The sequence below is a fragment of the Aaosphaeria arxii genome (genome assembly GCF_010015735.1).
Source record: "Aaosphaeria arxii CBS 175.79 unplaced genomic scaffold BU24scaffold_2, whole genome shotgun sequence".
In the NCBI taxonomy this organism is placed as follows: domain Eukaryota; kingdom Fungi; phylum Ascomycota; class Dothideomycetes; order Pleosporales; genus Aaosphaeria; species Aaosphaeria arxii.
The window spans coordinates 870,668-883,895 of NW_022983475.1; the positions used below are offsets into that span (position 1 = coordinate 870,668).

Genomic DNA, 13,228 nt, shown 5'->3' on the forward strand with positions numbered 1-13,228 from the left:
TTCCCTTCCCTGTCCATTTGCCTCTTCCTTCACCCTCTACTGGGCCGTTTAAGTACTACCCGTGCCCACGTTTTCTGGTTCCTCAACCCTTCCTTTTGATCACATCCTTCCACTATTCCTTTCGAGTTTCTTACCTCTTGCCTACCTGCGCAAAGGGTAATACTCTCAGCCTGCTTCTGTAATAGTCGATATTGCGTAGCAGAGGATATCATTTTTCAACAATCCTGTTCCAGGTATCACGGTAGTCAACTACGGTGGTTAATGGTGCCAGAAGTAACAACACGACGTCAATCCCAATACACTCCCTTTAAAAGAAGCATCCGCTCCTTAAAATGGCGATAGGCAACGAATCAAAGGTCGACAAGGCCGGCTCGACAAGTTCCGCAGACAAGAAGCACCCCGAGCTCTATGACCCGGAGAACACTGCCAATGTCATCTACGGCCCTGGCGGCCGTCCCATGCGACGCATTGATGGCCCCAACCGTCGTGACATGAACATTGTCCAGGACGACAGCAGCGATGAATTCACCGTTGGAAGGCAGATCGCCATGGAGGCCGACAATGCCATCCAATACCGCACTTGCAGCTGGCCCAAGACTGCCGCCCTTCTCTTCTCCGAGTATATCTGCCTGGCCATCATGTCGTTCCCTTGGTCTTACTCCGTCCTCGGTCTCGTCCCTGGTTTGATTTTGACTGTGGTGGTCGCTGGTATGGTCCTGTACACGTCCCTGATCCTCTGGGAGTTCTGTCTCCGCCACCCGGAAATTCGAGACGTCTGCGATCTGGGCCAGATGATCTTCTGGAACAACAAGGCGGCTTTCTGGTTCACGGCCGTCATGTTCATCCTAAACAACACCTTCATCATGGGACTTCACTGCCTCGTCGGCGCAAAGTACCTCAACACCATGACCGGCCACTCCATGTGCACCATCGGCTTCTCCATCATCGTGGCCGTGATCTCGTTTGTTGCTTCTTTGCCGAGAACCTTCTCGACATTGTCCAAGGCTGCCACCGCTTCGGCTCTATTCACCTTCATTTCCGTCTTGTTGGCGACCATCTTCTCCGCCATCGAGCCGCATCCCAAGGGTTACCCCGAGCTCGGCGAGCCTACGGTGTTGGCCATCCCTCTCGCAGGCACGAAGTTCTACGCCGGCGTGAACGCCTTCATGAACATCTCCTACACCTTCATCGGCCAGATCACGCTCCCCAGTTTCATCGCGGAGATGAAGGAGCCCCGCGACTTCCCCAAGGCGCTCTGGGCCGTCACCATCTGCGAGATCGTCGTCTTCAGCTTAGTCGGCGCCATCGTGTACGCCTACACCGGCAACGAATACATGACCGCGCCAGCCTTCGGCTCCATCGGCAACGAAGTCTACCGAAAAGTCGCCTTCTCCTTCATGATCCCGACCATCATCTTCCTCGGCGTGCTCTACGCCTCCGTGTCCGCGCGCTTCATCTTCTTCCGCCTGTTCACGGGAACCCGCCACATGGGCAGCCACACCGTCGTCGGCTGGGCCGCGTGGGCCGGAATCCTGGCCGCCCTCTGGGTCCTCGCGTTCATCATCGCCGAGGTGATCCCCTTCTTCTCCGACCTGCTCTCCCTGATGAGCGGCCTCTTCGACTCCTTCTTCGGCTTCATCTTCTGGGGCGTGAGCTACCTCCGCATGCGGCAGGCCGACTACGGCCCGCGCTTCTGGAAGGTCCGCGGGTGGAGGGGCTGGGTCGGCTTCATCGTCAACATTGCGCTCATCATCGTCGGTCTCTTCTTCCTTGGCCCTGGAACATACGTAAGTATCCCGCTTGATCCCGGAAAGTCTTGTTCGTGAATGCTAATATATGATTACAGGCTGCTGTGCAATCAATCGTCGACGGCTACGCGGCGGCCAACTTCGGAGGTCCCTTCTCGTGCGACGACAATGGCTTGTAAACGACAGTCGTTGCATACGCGTCTATCATTCTCGTGCTCGCGTTCTAGCGTTCAGATTGAATCCCCAAGATGGCAAGCAGTGCGTGCATGCACTCTTAGATTGATCAGTCAATAGGCGTGGTAGACAAGCGGCAGACGATAGATAAGACAGGAAAACGTACATAAGGAGTGGAAAAACCTAACATCCACCCTAGTTTAATTATTTTTGTAATATAGAGGAAACGAAACACCCTTCAGAAGCTCGGTCTTCATGATCATGAAATTTCAAACTAGTTCCTTTCTCTTTCTGTACGTCGTGATTGAAAGATCTCATCTCGTGCAACAACCGAAAAAAATATTATAAGGTATTGATTAATCGAGTGACAACTAAAAAGCAACAAAAAGCGCATGCATGACAAGACGTTCCCCTCACGTTCACAACCTAACCTCCCTTCTTCCAATCAAGGGCGGCACCCTCGTCATGTGAAAGGAATGACGTTTACCCTTATTGACACATGAGTTCCCCACCACAGTAACCCCTGTCGGCGGCACAACTCCCGAGCAAAACCAACCACAAAGGAAACACCTCACCTACCTTTCCCCACGTCACGTCTTACAAACCTACCTCGAGCTCTCTCTTCACCAGCCCTTTCTCGGTCTGCCTTGCACTTCGAGCTATTAGAAACGCATAGCTTGCCAGCTTTTGTAAATTCGACTATTTCAGCACATCATGACTTCCTTTGTTGATTTCAGCCAGCCGAGCTTCTGGAGTATGTTTACCCTTGTCGGTCCCAAGCTCCCTCCCACGCAGCAGCATGTGGGGAGGCAGCAGAGCGCAGGTCATTGATTGTTAACGACGACGTATAGTTGCGGCCGGCTCGATTGCGTTTAATCCCACGTTCTGGAAGTAAGTTGCCTCTCACGATGTAGACAGCATTCGAAAGCTAACGAGCTATTATAGCATCGCTGCACGTCAAGGTACGAATTTCTGATACGAAACGAGCGGAGAGACTTTGTGGTGATAGAAGAGAAGAAAGAGAGATGCTAATGAAGGGGCGTGGTGACAGAATACCATAACAAAGTGATCACGAAGCTATTCGGGGGCAACTCGAAGCTCGGATGCTATGGCCTCGCCGTCACCATCTTCTCGCTGGGCATCATCAGAGACTACATGTACGCTCACCACTCCCCCATTCCCATATCACATCCCCAAGCTAACACCCTCTTCCCCCTCACCAGCTACCACAAAGCCCTGGACGCGCAACCCACGCACCCAGCTCTAACCCAACCCCTCGTCCACCTCTCAGCCATCCCACTCTTCGCGACCGGAAACATCCTCGTCCTAACCTCCATGTACGCCCTCGGCGTCACGGGCACCTACCTCGGCGACTACTTCGGCATCCTGATGGACGCGCCCGTCACCTCGTTCCCCTTCTCCGTCTCCGACGCCCCCATGTACCACGGCTCGACCCTCAGCTTCCTCGCCACGGCCATCTGGAGGGGGAAGCCCGCGGGGCTGGTGCTCACGGTTCTCGTGGCGGTCGCGTATGCGGTCGCGAGGACGTACGAGGATCCGTTCACGGGCATGATTTATAAGAAGAGGGATGAGGAGAGGAGGGGGGGAAAGAAGGGGTTGTAGATGGGCGAGTGAGCGGGGCTGCGTGTGCCTGCGTAGAGTCCTTGCTTGGTTTCCCATTTCATACTTGTGTTCTCTCACAGGCATTGGCATTGTCATTGACGTTTAACGAGGACACGTATTTCCTTTCTTGATTTCAAAGGAATTAGGCTCCCTGTGCAGTGGAGATAGCCAAACGTGCACATATCAAACAAGAAGAAATCCTAAGCAACACCAAGAGGCCGACCGCGACAAACATTGAAATCGAGCACGAGTATCATTAAACCCATACGCACCACACATACGCAACTTTCACCAACCAATCCACCCTACGCAACAACTTCCCATACGCAACCACCGCATATTACCATCTCCACCTCACCGACAAAAGAAGATCCCAGAAGCGACACATACACACATACACAAACCAAATCAATACAACTCCATTCAACTCACGTTCTCAACAACAACAAGCAACAACAACACCCAAACCCCTCAAAACTCTCCGAAATAATCCCAAACGCAACAACAAAACCACACCTCGAACCATAACCCTTCCCCCTAAGAAAAAGTAGTAGTAGAAACCCCATATCCCCCATTTGCCATTCAATGTATATCTCAACATATATAGTCCCATTTATTTATCCACACAAAATAACACACAAATTCAAGTCGAATAAAATATCTACACTTCAAATCAACACCTTTCCCTCCTCTTGACTGTAGCGTCTTGCGTGTGCGTGTGCGTGTTGTACGTGAAATTTGTATGTGAAAGTTGTGTGGCCATACAGTTTGTCTGTAGCGAAGCTTTTTCCATCGTGCGTTTCTTCCTTGTCTGTTCTAGTCAGTAAGATCGAGAAAATATAGCTACCGTGTGCACGGAGGCACGGTGGTCAGTTTGCATGACATTAGTTGGATCACCTCACGTTACGTTACGATGCTTGGACAGTCGGAAATTTGGTGGTGAGTATCCATATAGATGTATACTACTTTCATGATGGTGACGAAGGAACAGCTTCAAGGAATAGTGGCTCGAGAGACCGACTCACGGGAAACGAAATCTGCACGGCACGACGACGATGACCATATGCAACATGATGAAAGAATTAGAAGGTCTTATTATTATCAAAGGTTCGAATCTACACTCCAGACAAGACTTGACGTATCCCATCGCAGAATGTGTTCAGGTCGAGCGCACAGTGGGGACACGCACCCGTCACACGTACTCATTCCTCAATTCTGATACAACCAAGATAGCCTAAAGCGAAGTTGATTTTCTTAATAACCACAAGCACCTGTCGCTAATTTTCTGCCGCGCCAAAAGACAACTTGGGTATGGTATCATGCGATCAGGTAATGATCTACTGCTCATCCTCAAGAGGAGCCTCCTCATCGTACTCCTCCTCACCCTCGGAGACGGAAGCCTCCTGGTACTGCTGGTACTCGGAGACCAAATCGTTCATGTTGCTCTCAGCCTCAGTGAACTCCATCTCGTCCATACCCTCACCAGTGTACCAATGCAAGAAAGCCTTGCGCCTGAACATAGCAGAGAACTGGTCACCGACACGCTTGAAGAGCTCCTGGATGGAGGTAGAGTTTCCGACGAAGGTGGAGGACATCTTGAGACCGCGAGGGGGGATGGAGCAGAGGGCGGTCTGGACGTTGTTGGGGATCCACTCAACGAAGTAGGAGGAGTTCTTGTTCTGGACGTTGCGCATCTGGTCCTCGACCTCCTTCATGGAGACCTTACCACGGAAGATGGCAGAGCAGGTGAGGTAACGTCCGTTACGGAAGTCAGAAGCAGCCATCATGTTCTTGGGGTCGAACATCTGCTGGGTCAACTCGGGGACGCTGACGGCGCGGAAGGAGTGGGCACCACGGCTGGTCAGAGGAGCGAAACCGACCATGAAGAAATGGAGACGAGGGAAGGGCACCATGTTGACAGCGAGCTTGCGAAGATCAGAGTTGAGCTGACCAGGGAAACGGAGAGAGGTGGAGACGCCAGACATGACGGCGGAGACGAGGTGGTTCAAGTCGCCATAGGAGGGGTTGCTGAGCTTGAGAGTCCTCATGCAGATGTCGTAGAGAGCCTGGACAGGGTTAGCGTCATTCGGGACTATTTTCCACGCTCGGACGTACCTCGTTGTCAATGCAGAAGGTCTCATCAGAGTTCTCAACGAGCTGATGGACGGAGAGAGTGGCGTTGTAGGGCTCAACGACGGTGTCCGAGACCTTGGGGGAAGGAACAACGGAGAAAGTGGCCATCATGCGGTCGGGGAACTCCTCACGGATCTTGGAGATCAAGAGCGTACCCATACCGGCACCAGTTCCACCACCGAGGGAGTGGGTGATCTGGAAACCCTGGAGGCAGTCGCAGCCCTCGGCCTCACGACGGACAACGTCGAGGACCTGATCGACGAGCTCGGCACCCTCAGTGTAATGTCCCTTAGCCCAGTTGTTACCAGCACCAGACTGGCCAAAGACGAAGTTGTCAGGGCGGAAGAGCTGTCCGAAAGGTCCAGCACGGACGGCGTCCATGGTTCCGGGCTCCAAATCGACGAGGACGGCACGGGGAACGTACTTGTTGCCAGAGGCCTATTGATGTTAGCCATTTTCGTAGGTAGGGGGTGGCGGATTGACATACCTCGTTGAAGTAGACGTTCATACGCTCGAGCTGGAGGTCGGAGGTACCATTGTAGCTGATTTCTGTCAGTCGGGCTCTTCAACGCATGTCATCGTGTATCTACTTACACACCAGAGCCGTCCAAGCCGTGCTCTCCAGAGATGGTTTGCCTAGTGGCACGTTAGAGGAAACCCCTTTGTCAATAAAGCTGGCGAAAAGTAACGCACCAGAAGGCAGCACCGATTTGGTTACCCTGTTAATCGTTAGAATTGATCTTCAGAAGCTCTTTGGAAGATGAACTTACGCATTGTCCGGTCTGGAGGTGAACCTGTTACGCGGATAGTTTGTTAGCTGATGTTCTCCTCAAAGTGTTGTTGTCCCTGGGTCCCTGAAACTAAACGCGGGGCACAGGGGACGCGCCCTGAGAAAATTGCTGAGGAGAGGCAATACGTACAATCTCACGCATGATGACTGAAGTAACAAGAACGTAGAGAGGCTACGAAAGTTGAGGATATGTAGGACTGAAAGAACAGTCTGTTGGAGTGGTTGATATAGAGTGGAGTGGAAGGGCGAAGGAGCGGTCTGCGGGTGGAGAGCAACTGTTTGTGTCTGTTGGCGGCGGGCACGGGCCCAAGCGCTAGGCCCATCCTGATACGCGACTTGCGGCGACAGGCACCAGTGAAAAGTGTTTGTACACAGAACATAACTAGTACACCATTTGTACACAATGCACTGTACACAGTAAACATTCACTAACTACAGTTCCCCCATCAACAACAAATCGTAAAAATGATTCAACATCCTACGACAATGGAAACATACTATTCCACCGCCACCAAAGCTAACAACAAATTCTCTCTTCAGGTTTGCAGCACATCAACCAATATGTTTTTCTCTTAAGAGGGGTGTTCGATTTTGTCTATGCTACTGATACAAAGAATGTCAGGCATTCATATTGCAAAGAACGGCAATAAGCACTACATGACCCTTGAGCCAAACTTCCATTTCGGATGCTCGGGCGCTAAAAGTAACGGGCAATATCCCTCAGGAAGTTTTCTTTGCTTTCATCTTGTCATTGGAACGACCCCCATTTGCCTGCGTTTTCGCTTTCTTGACCACCAAAGGCATCACGGTGATGCGTGGCCAGACCAATTCATAGTCATCCTGCTTGTAGTTCAGACAGTGTCGGAGCCAAATACCCCACACTATGTAAAAGTAGGCTCCAATCCCCGTCATGAGATGCCTGTTGATTGCGTGAGTATGAGATCCGGCAACAGACGGGATCCACCTACCACCAGCCATGTCCCTCCAACAAGAATCCCCATGGCATTCCCAATTGCCTCCTCCAACTCCTGAGTGTGAAGCAGAATGCGTTGTCCAATTGCCAGAATGCAAACCCTCCCAGAAAGATGCTTAGGCCCCATGCGATCAAGACCCACATTTGCCGTAGTATCTCACGGTCCCTCGCATCCTCTCGATTCTGCGCAGCTTCTCCTAGCACACCAGAACGCGGGTTGGCATCTTCACGCTCCTTTGTCCGAAAGGCAGGTCGGATATTGACCTCCATTACATATATTGCGCGGAACAACACAATAGCAGTGAGGACAGCGTAGGCGGTTTGATGGAAGGTTGGGTCTTGGAGGTAGTGATAGTAAAGCGTAATAGACAGAGCCATCACGACAAGCGCAACCCCGAGGGTTATTGAGTAAAGCTTCGACTTCCCGTAGGAGAAAGTGGCGTAGAACATAAGACAGGTCGTGTATATCATAGATAGTTCGTCAACAAGCTGCATGGGGTCTGGATGGATCTGTTAGCGAGCTCCTACGATTTCACATCTGGACTCTATAATGGTCTTGCACCTACATTTGAGGGTTGCATGAAAAAGGAAGCTGCCTGTTCCAACGATAAGATAGCCAATGAAAGCAACCGTGAAGACCGTGTCTTAGAGTTGGCGGTTGTATTAGTCTATTACTCTGAGGATTTGGATCACGTTGCGTACCATGGCCGTTCGTCAAGCAGTTGTGTATACCTTTCCCAGCAAGGTACATGAAGAGAAGGTTCGTCAGTGTATTGACAATTTCTGCCGAGTACACAGTCATGTAATAGTCCTCCTCGCACCAGTTGAGGGTCGACGTGACTGGTGACCAGCGTCCATCTTGTGAAGGTGGGTACGGAATGGAGGGAATCCATGAAGCGACAGCGGTAGCCATCTTTTGAATTTCGACGATAGCTTTGGAAAGACTGTTCAAAATAACGATGAAGAATTCGAAGTAGTGAAAACCTGTAAGACCGGGTTGATCGGACGGGTGACAGCGGATATAGCTTGTTAACGAAAGACGTTTGTCATATTATTCATGGTACAAGAACAGTTAGAAGGAGATCTGCCTCGGTGGAAGGCAGCTGTGTGAATTGGGGAAGAGTGGATACTGAGAAATCAACAGTCAACATGGAGACTACTGGCGTTCCTAGATGCCAAAAAAATAAGCACCTCCGTCATTGCTTCCCTGAACCGACAGATCTCCAATCATTGGACTGGCGTGACTGGTTTGGTTTCCTCTACGGTCCCTCACCTACCCGTCCACGCCGTCGTTCCCGTTTCTGCTTATCTTATCGGTTTGTAGACCTAAACAGGATTAGACTGATTTGCTCCCTGCCAAGCCTCGCTCTAGTTGTTGTTTCCCCCTCAGTAATTAACTAGGTGCCTGCGAGGATTAACTATCAAAGTTTCCATACCCAACACCACAACCTCATTCACCATGTCTATCCCTAATGAGGCACTGCAGAAGGTATGATTGAGGACTAGTATTCGTTGCCTCATGCATGGCCCATGTCTAACGATTTTGCATCCTTAGCTTCTGCAAGAAATTGGACAAAAAAAGGCTTTCGCAGAGCAGCAGCTCCTCATTGTGAAGCAACAAAAGGCAGTCAAGACTCGCGAAAGCAGAGTGCTACAATTGACTTCAAATGAACTGGAATCCCTGCCATCAGAGACGAAGGTCTATGAAGGCGTAGGCAAAATGTAAGAACGGATCTAATATGCATGAAGATTCTAGAAGACATCACTGACATCACGGTCAGGTTTGTCTGCACACCAATTCCAGACGTGCAGAAGAGGCTTACGGCTGAAGGCGAGGCGCTCAAAGCTGAAATGACAAATCTCGACAAGAAGGAAGATTATCTAGAGAAGACCTTTGAGAATAGCAAAAACAGTCTAGAGCAAGTCCTCCGATCAGGAGGACGATGATCGCAAAGAGCACAACAGCAACAGCAGCTCAACCATGCGCCGATTCGACAATAGTGGCTGCATGGACAGTTGAAGAAATCCAGCGAACTTCTTGAAATGCATTGATTAGTCCGCCTGGCGCCTCTACGAGTGGACTTACGACCATTACGAACATCATGACACCGAATGAATGCTCGGGTTACTATGCAATACCACAAGATTAAATACATAGATGCAAGGGTTGTGTATCTCAAATAGTGAGATGCTTCACGTCCGTTCTTTCTACTCCAAGGGGTTTCCTTCGTTAAAATTGAACGGATATGGCAACATTCTCAATGATCAAGAAGCATAAATAGTCGCTGAACGCCCTACATTGCAATTACATCTACTCATCTACACACAACGCTCTCTCATATTCGCCACAAAGGAAGTGCGTGCGGCTGACGCGCTAGAGTCCTTTACGGTGACCAAAGCCTCGCCGATCGACAACAAGGAGAGATGGCCAAGTACATTACCGGCCGCCCGCCGAAGTCGCTTATGCAGCAGCCTTAGTCTGAAGTTGAAGGTCACGGATACTTGGAGAAAAGTAGAGAAGGGAAGGAAACTCTCCATGGTCATTGATGTATCTGCTACATGTGCACACGGTTTCAACAGGCGCTGGTAGCCTGAAATAGAGTCGAAACCACCTTGGGCGCGAGCAAAAACACAACCGAGCGACTAATTCAAAGTAAACAATGGCCAACCTTCAACAGGTTCCCCACTCAAGCTACCAGCGACATGTTCCATTAGCAACCACAATCCATCGCAATATGCGTGCACCTAAGAGGTTTGTGTTTGGTCTTGCGCGCCTTAACCAGCTCAAGCTGATCTGGCCCAGCGTCTATACCGAGAATGGCAGATAAATACCCCTCTAGTTGGAAGGGGTTGGGTTTGGTCAGCCGCTCCGTGACTCCTGTACTCTGAGAAACATCGTCCATATGCTCCCGCGATACAGCGACACAGCATAGTCCCAGCCTGTGAAGCCACTTAGAGCTTGTTATTACGACGCAGAGGAGGGGTAGTGTTGCGTCCATGTGTACCACCCAAACGCCGCTCATCTTATTATGTGCACTTAGGCGTATCGTCATGCAATGTGTGCGCCCGTCCACCAGACCAGCACCTAAGTCCCGGCTTCAGCCCCGGCCGCTGCCTGATGACCCGCCTAGATATCGAGAGTTTCGGCCCCCAATGTACAGGTCGCCGCACGAGTCCTTTCAAAAGCTGTAGTCGCCCTTGTTCTCAGGTTTCGTTTCTGATTCCCATTTCCCTACCGTTTCTCCTGCTGTTTTGCGCTCTCCTACCACAGTTTGTGCAGGCGCTCTACGGACTCACCACCGACATCCCGCATTCCCACCAACACAGAGATTAGGTTCCGCTTCTGAGTCTTTGAATACTCAAAATCTATCTTACTATATCTGTTCTGGACTTCTCTGTCTTATCTGTCACAAGAAATCCTGATTTCCTCGTGATCCTTTACATCTTACGCTCACGCCTCCCCACCTAACCCCGCCAACATGCCTCCCGCCGACTTCTGGGACGAAGATGAGGAGTTCTACTCCCACACAGATCGCATCAGCAGTGCAGCTCGCCATGTTCGCCCTCCCCGCCGTGCCCGTGACGATAATTACGGGCGTCGCAGTGATTTCTTGACGCCTGAGCATGTAACCTACACCACTGGTCTGCACCGCACCCGCTCTCAGGGTCACTCTCCCGCCCCCAATATCAACATCTATGCGACCAGTCGCTTGGAAAATGAAAGCAGCCCCAAGGTCCACACTGAACAGAAGAGCCGTGACCCAAGCCCGAACCCCCGCGGGCGTCCTATGAGAATGCAAGAGGAGTGGGCTCTCGAGGACCAGCTTGCAGAGATCAGAATGGAGCTCGCAAAGACCAGGCGCTCTCGGTCGCGCTCTGCACACTACCACCGCGACGAATCGCCTGCTCGTCAACCGGCCCACAATGCTGAGTACGACCGTTGGCAGTTACAACAGGCCAACGAGCGACTCAAGGAGGCCGACGAGAGGGCTGCACTGGAACGACGCGAGGATTCTCTGAGGAAGAAGCTCGAGCTTAAGTATCTGAAGGAGAAACTGGAGCGCGAGGAGGAAGACCATCAAGCCAAGTCGGAGCACGACCGTATCGTGAAGGAAATGGAATTGAAATACGAGAGAGAGGAGCGAGAGCGCTCTCGACGTGCTAAGGAAGCAGAAGAAGAGCGCAAGCGTATCATTGCGGAGAACACTGCAAAGATCGAGAGGGCGAAGCGTGAGGAGGAGGATGAGCGCGAGCGCATAATCGCGGAGAACACCTTGAAGACGGAAAGAGAAGCACGCGAGCGCAAGGCAGCCCAACAGGCCGCTGTCGATGCTTTCAACAAGAAGAGGGCAGAGGAAGAGGCCGAGGCCAAGGCAGCCCAGCTAGCCGCCGTCGATGCTTTCAACAAGAAAAAGGCAGAAGACGAAAAGAATGCCAAAGAAGAACGCGAACGGATTGTTGCGGAGTACGAGCGCAAGAAGTTCCTCGATGAGGAGCAAGCCAAGCGTGAGCGCGAAAGGGTCATAATGGAGCTTCGAATCGAGGAGGAGAAGCAGAAGGCTAAGGAAAAGGAAGAATATGAACGTTTCTTGCACAAACAGAAAATGATAGAAGAAGAGGAAAAGGCCAAGAAGAAGAAGCACGAAGACGAGTTGGCTGATGCGATGCACAAGAAGCTCTCCCAGTTCGGGTTCCAGGACAACCAGATTCAAGCCATGATCAGGTCTGACGACGTTGCCAGAATCCAGCAACAACAACAACCAATACAGCAGCAACTACAGCCAGGATCATTGCCGGTGGCCCCACTCAGACTGACCCATCAGCCTACCTACGTCAAAGTACACAAAGAGCACTTGGCTGTTGATACGCTACACTACTACGAAATACCTTATGAAGTCGACAAGGTAAGCTTTCCGAGCCACTTATTGTGTTCTTTCCCATTCTAACAATTCTCAAGGTCGATCCTAACTACCTCATCATTCTACGCGAGATGGACACAAGAGAGACCGAGGTCCTCTTTGAGCACACACGCCGCCTTCGAAGCCGGGGCACCAGCCGTCTTCTCATCGAGGAACAGCGCCGCGACCACCATGACAGACCAGAGTACGCCTGGGTACGACGAAGAGCCCCATCTCGGTCGCCTTCACGACGACGAAGCTCACCAAAGCGAGTGGTGGGTATCAGCGACATGTTCCTACGCTAGATGGATCGCATGCATGTTTGATCTGGACGATAAAATGATGGAAGGATACATGAGGATATTTATAAACGAATCACGGGCAAAGAATACTGCACCACCACCTGCGCCGCATCCGGGCACGTGATGCTTGCACTTGCACATCACATTGGCAGACGAGTAGAACGGTCGAGAGGGTACATCGCACAAGGTCTCTACAAAACAACCCAGTGCCACCCCTCCCGTCCCGAGTGACTCGGGCAGCTGCCAATGGGTTGATAGGGGGACAACTTCTCTCCCCTCACTGTCTCAGGACTATTAAATTGGTATTGAATGGTTTAGGACGTCACGACTTTTGCTTAATAGACTCAATACAATACGAGGTATTTACCATGAACCTGAATGTTATCATGACCGAGTGAGGATGCTAAGTGTGAGGTATGAATGTTGCACAACAGTAACAAGAATGACTAATTGGTGCTCGGAGCTGAACCGGTTGTGCACAACATACTTTGCTCCACTGAGCTAGGTTTTATTCCCTGCTCGATAAGCACGATCTGTCACTCCTGCTCGTATCTTCAGGACCGTGTAGCCATTCTCGTGGTGAAAAC

General features: G+C 51.2%; 6 protein-coding genes across 6 annotated transcripts; 4 read left to right on the forward strand and 2 right to left on the reverse strand.

The window, feature by feature from the left end:
• Nucleotides 1–332: 332 nt before the first annotated feature.
• On the forward strand, nt 333–1,927 carry BU24DRAFT_405574 (uncharacterized protein; the record flags this gene model as incomplete). Its single annotated transcript, XM_033525707.1, has 2 exons — nt 333–1,787; nt 1,847–1,927. The coding sequence occupies 2 exons, from the start codon at nt 333–335 to the stop codon at nt 1,925–1,927; spliced, it is 1,536 nt and encodes a 511-aa protein (XP_033387163.1).
• Nucleotides 1,928–2,636: 709 nt separating this feature from the next.
• BU24DRAFT_475859 (phosphatidylethanolamine N-methyltransferase) lies at nt 2,637–3,811 on the forward strand (the record flags this gene model as incomplete). The annotated part of the gene is made up of 4 exons (XM_033532913.1): nt 2,637–2,676; nt 2,774–2,813; nt 2,960–3,079; nt 3,146–3,811. The coding sequence occupies 4 exons, from the start codon at nt 2,637–2,639 to the stop codon at nt 3,543–3,545; spliced, it is 600 nt and encodes a 199-aa protein (XP_033387164.1). The 3' UTR covers nt 3,546–3,811.
• An 808-nt stretch (nt 3,812–4,619) lies between these two features.
• Nucleotides 4,620–6,701, reverse strand: BU24DRAFT_418381 (beta-tubulin). The gene is made up of 7 exons (XM_033526966.1): nt 6,599–6,701; nt 6,449–6,472; nt 6,372–6,397; nt 6,273–6,314; nt 6,166–6,220; nt 5,661–6,116; nt 4,620–5,611 (listed from the first exon to the last, which is right to left on the reverse strand). The coding sequence occupies exons 1-7, from the start codon at nt 6,608–6,610 to the stop codon at nt 4,883–4,885; spliced, it is 1,344 nt and encodes a 447-aa protein (XP_033387165.1). The 5' UTR covers nt 6,611–6,701; the 3' UTR covers nt 4,620–4,882.
• Nucleotides 6,702–6,950: 249 nt separating this feature from the next.
• On the reverse strand, nt 6,951–8,354 carry BU24DRAFT_488894 (alkaline ceramidase-like protein; the record flags this gene model as incomplete). The annotated part of the gene is made up of 4 exons (XM_033533581.1): nt 6,951–7,387; nt 7,437–7,941; nt 8,008–8,085; nt 8,144–8,354. The coding sequence occupies 4 exons, from the start codon at nt 8,352–8,354 to the stop codon at nt 7,189–7,191; spliced, it is 993 nt and encodes a 330-aa protein (XP_033387166.1). The 3' UTR covers nt 6,951–7,188.
• A 546-nt stretch (nt 8,355–8,900) lies between these two features.
• On the forward strand, nt 8,901–9,388 carry BU24DRAFT_458562 (Prefoldin; the record flags this gene model as incomplete). The annotated part of the gene is made up of 3 exons (XM_033531646.1): nt 8,901–8,930; nt 8,997–9,163; nt 9,223–9,388. 3 exons carry the CDS (start codon nt 8,901–8,903, stop codon nt 9,386–9,388), a joined length of 363 nt encoding a protein of 120 aa, XP_033387167.1.
• A 1,532-nt stretch (nt 9,389–10,920) lies between these two features.
• On the forward strand, nt 10,921–12,644 carry BU24DRAFT_405578 (uncharacterized protein; the record flags this gene model as incomplete). The annotated part of the gene is made up of 2 exons (XM_033525708.1): nt 10,921–12,345; nt 12,399–12,644. 2 exons carry the CDS (start codon nt 10,921–10,923, stop codon nt 12,642–12,644), a joined length of 1,671 nt encoding a protein of 556 aa, XP_033387168.1.
• Between the last annotated feature and the right edge of the window lie 584 nt (nt 12,645–13,228).